General features: G+C 62.3%; 1 protein-coding gene across 2 annotated transcripts in view; it reads left to right on the forward strand.

Moving 5' to 3' along the window:
• The window catches only part of CSNK1G2 (casein kinase 1 gamma 2), a 42483-nt gene extending 35595 nt beyond the window's left edge, over positions 1 to 6888 (forward strand). Inside the window, exons 5-13 of one of the 2 annotated variants that reach the window (XM_074528790.1) lie at positions 6 to 154; positions 974 to 1208; positions 1386 to 1471; positions 1803 to 1887; positions 1969 to 2117; positions 2455 to 2538; positions 3931 to 4035; positions 5871 to 5977; positions 6376 to 6888. In XM_074528790.1, coding sequence (XP_074384891.1) covers positions 6 to 154; positions 974 to 1208; positions 1386 to 1471; positions 1803 to 1887; positions 1969 to 2117; positions 2455 to 2538; positions 3931 to 4035; positions 5871 to 5977; positions 6376 to 6430 — 1055 coding nt within the window. In that variant the 3' untranslated portion in view covers positions 6431 to 6888. The remainder of the gene's footprint in view (positions 1 to 5; positions 155 to 973; positions 1209 to 1385; positions 1472 to 1802; positions 1888 to 1968; positions 2118 to 2454; positions 2539 to 3930; positions 4036 to 5870; positions 5978 to 6375) is intronic. The other variant, XM_074528791.1, reaches the window with a different exon arrangement.

Raw genomic sequence — 6888 nt, forward strand, 5'->3', positions numbered from 1 at the left:
TGCAGAAGGAATTCCTCAGGTTTACTACTTTGGCCCCTGTGGGAAGTACAACGCCATGGTGTTGGAGCTGCTCGGACCCAGCCTGGAAGATCTCTTTGATCTGTGTGATCGAACCTTCACGCTCAAAACTGTGCTGATGATTGCCATCCAGCTGGTGAGTGCAGCCCTGCATTGCTCCCCTGCAGCCCTGCACTGCTCCCCTGCAGCCCTGCACTGCTCCCCTGCAGCCCTGCACGGCTGCCCTGGGGAGCAGGGGCTGTGTGGGCACCGTGGGCAGGCAGCACGGGCATCCCATGGGGAATAAGGGGAAGATGCTGGCACAACCCAACCTGGCTCACCTGGTCCCTGCTGAGGGAGAGCTCTCCACCCTTCTCAGCCCCTCTCTGAGCCTTGACAAGCCTCTCAGTGTGCCCAGAGAATCTCAGTGTAGGCCTGTGACCGTGTTCACAGGGGTCTGAGAATGAGGGAAGAGGTGAGGATCTGACTCCGTGTTTCAGAAGGCTTGATTTATTATATTATGATATATATTATATTAAAACTCTACTCAAAAAATAGAAGAAAGGATTTTATCAGAAGGCTAGCTAAGAATAGCAAAAGAAGGAATGAATAACAAAAGCTTGTGGCTTGGACAGAAAGTCTCAGCCAGCTGACTGTGATTGGCCATTAATTAGAAACAACTCTATGAAACCAATTACAGATCCACCTGTTGCATTCCACAGCAGCAGATAACCATTGTTTATATTTTGGTTTTGAGGCTTTTCAGGAGGAAAAATCCTAAGGAAAGGATTTTTCATAAAAGATGTCTGTGCCATGTGCCCAGGGTGCAGCTGGCCAGGGGCTGTGTCCCATGGTGGGAAGGAGCTGATGTGCCCATCCTTGGCTGAGGGGAGCAGGGGAGAGGTGCCCAGGGCAGGGGTGTGCAGGACACAGGGTGGGAGCTGTGCCCTGGCACTGACACCTCCTTGTGCCCCAGATCACACGGATGGAGTATGTGCACACCAAAAGCCTGATCTACAGAGATGTGAAGCCAGAGAACTTCCTGGTGGGGCGGCCGGGCAGCAAGCGGCAGCACACCATCCACATCATCGATTTTGGCCTGGCCAAAGAGTACATCGACCCCGAGACCAAAAAACACATCCCCTACCGAGAGCACAAGAGCCTGACAGGGACAGCACGTTACATGAGCATCAACACCCACCTGGGGAAAGGTGTGTGGCACAGGCAGCCCTGCCTCCTGCGGAAGGGAGGGACTGCAGGGCAGGGGTGCCAGGGGTGGGGATGGGCACAAGCTGCCTCTCCTGCTCTGCAGGGTGCTGCAGGATCTGGGGGCTGGACAGGGACAGTGGCTGTAGTGGGAACTGACCCTTGTCTCTTTCTCCATGCAGAACAAAGCCGCAGGGACGACCTGGAAGCATTAGGGCACATGTTTATGTACTTCCTCCGTGGGAGCCTTCCTTGGCAAGGCCTCAAGGTAACTGCCAGCTCCTGCTGCCCCTGGGCATGGCTTCCTGTGGGTGTGGCTGTGCCCTGGCATGGGGAGGGGGAAGGTTGGCCCCTGGGGTGTTGGAGGGTTGGCACCCTGCCAGCTCTGAGCTCCATGCCAGGCCCTTGCAGTGCTGTGCAGGTCTCCCTGTGTCCCCCCAGCTGCTCTCACAGTGGCTGTCCTGGAGACCCTGGGTTTGTCCTGCAGACCTGCCCAGGGAGGGAAGGAGTTACCTGGGAAAGGGGGCCCAAAAAATCACAGATGGTGTGACAGCCCAGGGCAGTGCTGGCCCTGTGCTGACCCCCCTTGTCCCCACCAGGCTGACACACTAAAGGAGAGGTACCAGAAGATCGGTGACACCAAAAGAGCCACCCCAGTGGAGGTGCTCTGTGAGAACTTCCCAGGTGAGAGCTGTGCCCTGCCCAGCCCCTGCCCTGAGCCCCTGTGCTGTCCCCTGAGCCCCCCTGAGCCCCCTGTCCCCACAGAGGAGATGGCCACGTACCTGCGCTACGTGCGGCGCCTGGATTTCTTCGAGAAGCCCGACTACGACTACCTGAGGAAGCTCTTCACAGACTTGTTCGAGAGGAACGGTTACGTGTTCGACTACGAATACGACTGGGCAGGGAAACCTCTGGTGAGTGGGAGCCCAGGGCCTGGGACACAGGGGAGGCACCCCAGGGAGGAGGTGGCACTCAGCCATCCCTGCCACACACCGTGTCCAGGGGACCAGCTCCATCCTCCTCACCAGTCACAGCTCCAGGGCTGTGACACAGGAATTGGAGGCTCTGAGCTCTTTCACTGCCATAAGTGCATTCCTTGGGCTCACTGCACCCGGATACCAAGCATGGCACTGCTGGGGCAGGGTAGGGGCAGTGATCAGGCCCTGCTTCTGGGGGTTTTGCATGTTGGATCTGGCTGTGGGGTGCTGGGAGGGCTCTGTGCTGCACTGACATTGTCCTTTGTGTCCCCAGCCCACCCCCATTGGCACGATGCACAGTGAGGTGCAGGTGCAGCCCCCGAACAGAGACAAAGCACAGCCACACACCAAACACCAGGTGAGCAATGGCACAGCCTGCCTGGGGCAGGGGCCATGGGCTGGGCAGCTCCAGGGACGTGGAGCCCAGCAGGGACTGGGACGTGGCTTTCCCTCAGTGCTGTCTGTGGGAGGAGTTCCTCCCACAGCTCGGGGTCTGTGGCTCACCGGGCCCAGGGCAATGTCCCTGTGGCCTGGCAGGACAGGGAGGAGGCACTGTGGGGGCTGCAGTGTGGCTGGGGGGTGCCAGGCGTGGATATCAGCTGGGGAGGGGCAGGGCTTGGTGCAGGCTGAGCCACCTCTGCTCGCTGTCCCCACGGGGTGACTCGCTGCTCTGCTTGTGATGCCCTTCCATCGATGGGACAGTGACATGGCACAAGGGAGGGCAGGACTGGGGGGCAGCTTGGCAGCATTTTGCCCCATGCTGGGGCTGCCTTTGTTCTGGGAACGGGCAGGGCACACAGGGTGCCCAGCCTGGGGCAGGGATCAGTGTGGGAAAGGGGCCAGGGGCTCAGAGCTGCTCCAGTGCTGTGGCCTGTCCTGCCCTGGTGCAGGACACGTGTCTCTGGCACTGCTGCCACCGAGAACAAACCTCATGTGTTTCCAGCAGTCCTGTACACACCCTTGTCCTCCCAAACCTCCTTGGGGGCAGAGCACCTGCAAAGGGGCTGGAGCAGGGGGTGCAGCACTCTGTGCTACCCACACTGCTCCTGCCCAGCACAGGGAGCCTGGCAGAGCTTCCTTAGGGAGAGGAAAATGTCAAATCAATCACCTCTGGCTCATTTCTGGGAGCTCACTCCCAGCAAGGTCTGCTCTGCCCCCACACCAGGGAAGTGTCATGCTGGACATCCCTCTCCAGAGCAGGGGGAAGAGCAAAGCACAGAGCTCCTGGAGCACAGGAGCAGTGTCCAGCCTGGGGACACAGGGTGTCCCAGCCCTGCCTGGGGACACAGGGTGTCCCCACAGCTCTGGGGCCGTGCTGTGCTCACTCAGGGAGGGTTTGGCCCAGCTGGTGCCACTCAGGCCCTGCTGAGCCCGAGCCCTGCGTCGTCCTGGGGATGCGGCGTCACCTGGGCCTGGCGGCAGCTCCGGCTCTGCTGCCCCAGCCCATTCCCAAACACGGCCCCAGCCCTGCTGGAGCTGGCCCTGCTCCAGGGGCTGGCCCTGGGGTGTGTGTGTGGGTGGCAGGGGGACACAGACCCCCGTTGTCACCGCAGGGACGGTGCTGCACGGTGCCCTCCGCAATCACCAACTCGAGCTGCTCCGGTCATGTTTTTGCTTTTGCATGTCTTATTTTCTCGACTCCCTTTGCCACTTTTCCCACCCCTTCCCTCCACGTCTCCCTTCTCTTCCCCATTCTCCCTCTTTTTCTTTTGTTTCTTTTCATTCTGTTCCTCCTGCCTGTCGCGAGCAGCCGCCCGAGGGGACGGAGGTGTGGGATCCTCAGGCCGGTGGGCAGCCTGCCGAGGAGCCTTTGGGAGCTCACCTGGCAGCCGGCAGGCTCGGGGGGTCCGTGCAGGTACATGGAAACTCCTGGGGCAGGGCGGGCACGGGAGGGAGCGGAGCCACCCTGGGCATCAGCCCCGCTCCCCCACCCCAGGGCTGCACATGCCAGGGTGCAGCAGGGTCTGCCTGTCCCTGTGGTGTGATGGGATGATCACGGCTCGTAGATGAGGCTGGTGCTGCTTCCCAGGGGCTGCTGGGCTCCCCTGGTGCTGCCAGAGGGAGTTAGAGGTGGTTGGAGATGGATGGATGGATGGATGGATGGATGGATGGATGGATGGATGGATGGAAGGACGATGGATGGATCATGGATGGATGGATGGATAGGGATGGATGGAAGGACGATGAATGGATCATGGATGGATGGGTGGGATGATGGATGGATGGATGGATGGATGGCAGGCACACTGCAGCACAGCAGCTGGGTGGGCGTTGCTCTGCCCCCAGTGCCACTCATCTGAGCAGGGACCTCCCTGCGCCTCCTTGACTGGAGCCCTGGCTCCCAGCCCTGCTTCTCCTCCCTTCCCGGGCACTCCTTGGCCGTGTCCCCTGCCCTGGCCCTGCCTGGGTGCTGTGCTGGCGCCGTCAGCCCCGTCCGTGCTCACTGCCCCCTGCCCGCTGCTGCTGAGCCCTGCCTGGGCCTGGGGGTGCCTCCCTTATGGATGGTGGCACATCCATGGCACATCCATGGTGGATCCCCTGGCTGGGCCTGCACCGCTTCCTCTGTCTCTGCCTCTGTCCCCGCTGCTCTCGCTCGTTCCTGCTGCTCCAGGGGGACTCTGCTGTGCTCAGCCCCAGGCCTGGGCACAGCTCCTGCTGTTGCCATCACGGGGCCGGGCACTCCGTGGTGCCAGGCAGGCCCGGGCACTCCATGGGCCCAGCTCATGCTCTGCCTCGCTCCTCCTGTCCCTCATCCCCTTCCTCCTCCCTATTCCTGCTCTGCAAACCCTCCTGCCGTGCTCCGCCTGCGCCCGGCACTGCGGGGTGATGGGCAGGGATCTCTCTGCTGGTGTCAGGGGCTGGAGCCTGACGTGTCCCTGCTGGCTGGGCACTGCTGTCGGGTGTCCCTGCTGGCTGGGCACGGCCTGTGGGGTGTCCCTGCTGGCTGGGCAGTGCCTGTCGGGTGGCCCTGCTGGCTGGGCACGGCCTGTGGGGTGTTCCTGCTGGCTGGGCACTGCCTGTGGGGTGGCCCTGCTGGCTGGGCACTGCCTGTGGGGTGGCAGCTCCTCCAGGGGGCTGGGCAAGGCCCAGGGTCCTCGCCGGGGCCGAGCAGCTTGGGGAGTGTTTGGCCTGTGCATCCCCAGGGAGCTCCTGGCTTTGCCTGTGGGCAGCAGGCACAGGATGGCAGTTCAGGCATCCCACAGCTGCCTTGGTGGCCTGGACGTCCTCCTGGCCCTGGCACTGTGGCTGACCCTGCTGCCCTGGTGAGTGGGCAGGAGCTCAGGGATGCCTGAGCCCGCAGGGCAGGCACTGGGCTGAGTCTTGGTGCTGGGAAGCAGGAGTCGTGTCCAGATGCTCAGCTGTGGGAAGGGCTCCTTGGAGCTCTCGGCTTTGCCAGGCCCTGTCTCTCACCCACTCTGGAGCTGGCTGCCAGCACGCCCCTGTCCTGGTGCAGGGGCTCCCAGGAGCTGGGATCCTTCCAGGGCTGTTCTGGGGGCTCAGAGCTCTCTGTTGTGATGGGGCTCTTGGGCAGAGCTCAGCACCGAGGCCGAGCACTGCGGTCTGGGTGAGGGCACCATGCTGCCACCAAGGGCAGAGCTGGGCGCTCTCCTGGGTGGCTCCTGTGCCCCTCAGGGAGGGGAAGGGCTGCAGACCCCCAGGCTGCCCCTGCTGACGCTCATCTCCCCCCAGGTGATGAGCTCCACCAACGGAGAGCTGAACACAGATGACCCAACGGCAGGACATTCGAACGCCCCCATCACAGCCCCCACCGAGGTGGAGGTGACAGACGATACAAAGTAAGGCCCCAGCCCTGCTGTCCCCTGGCACCCCGTGAGAGCGTCCCTGCAGGGCCACCACCACCCAGCCCTTCCCATCTCGCCCTGCCCAGGGCTCCCGCACAGAGGGGCATGGATGGATCTGGCACTGCTCCTTCTCTGGAGTCCCTGCCTGGCCCTGGCTCACGGCCCCGTGTGCCGTGGTCAGTGCCACCCCCTGGTCAGTGCCATTGGCTGTGGCAAGTGTCACTTTCGCTGTCACTTGTGGTGCTCCCAGTCCACCCCTGCCATGTACCGGGGCACGTGGTGGAGCAGCTCTGCCCACGTGGGGCTCACCAAGGCACCGAGGGGTTTCTGTCCTCCCTGACCCCGCGGCTGCTGCTGCGCCCTCTGTGCTGACGGGTCCCCTCTGTCCCCAGGTGCTGCTGTTTCTTCAAGAGAAGGAAGAGGAAAACCACCAAGCGTCGCAAGTGAGCAGCCGGGCCCGGGCGGGGCGGCGAGCGCCGGCTCCTCTCCCTCTGGCCGTGGCTGGATCTCGCCCCGCGGAGCCCGCGGGCCCCGGGGCCGGACGGGGACGGGGGGGCCGGGCCGGACGGGCTCCCCCAGCGCCCCGCGCGCAGCTGGGGAGCGGGGCCTCCCCAAACTGCTTTGTCCTTTCCTCCGCCACTCGTGGCCGTTTACTCGAACCAAGCCCAACTTCGCTGAAGTTCCTGCGTCCGTCAAACAGAAAAAAAAAGAAAAAGAGGAAAAACCCACGGCGTCACTTGCTTTGAGTTTATAACCGGTCGGAAATGGGGATCAACTACAGACTCTGACCCGTCGCTGTCAGAAGAAGACGAAGACAATTTCGAGAGCAGTGGGCTAAGGAGGAATATTTTTTTTTTCTGTTGCTTCTTTGTCTCTTAAGTTAATTTAAAGTGAGTCTCGGTGCA

Source organism: Zonotrichia albicollis, chromosome 29 (genome assembly GCF_047830755.1).
Source record: "Zonotrichia albicollis isolate bZonAlb1 chromosome 29, bZonAlb1.hap1, whole genome shotgun sequence".
NCBI classification, from domain to species: Eukaryota; Metazoa; Chordata; class Aves; order Passeriformes; family Passerellidae; genus Zonotrichia; species Zonotrichia albicollis.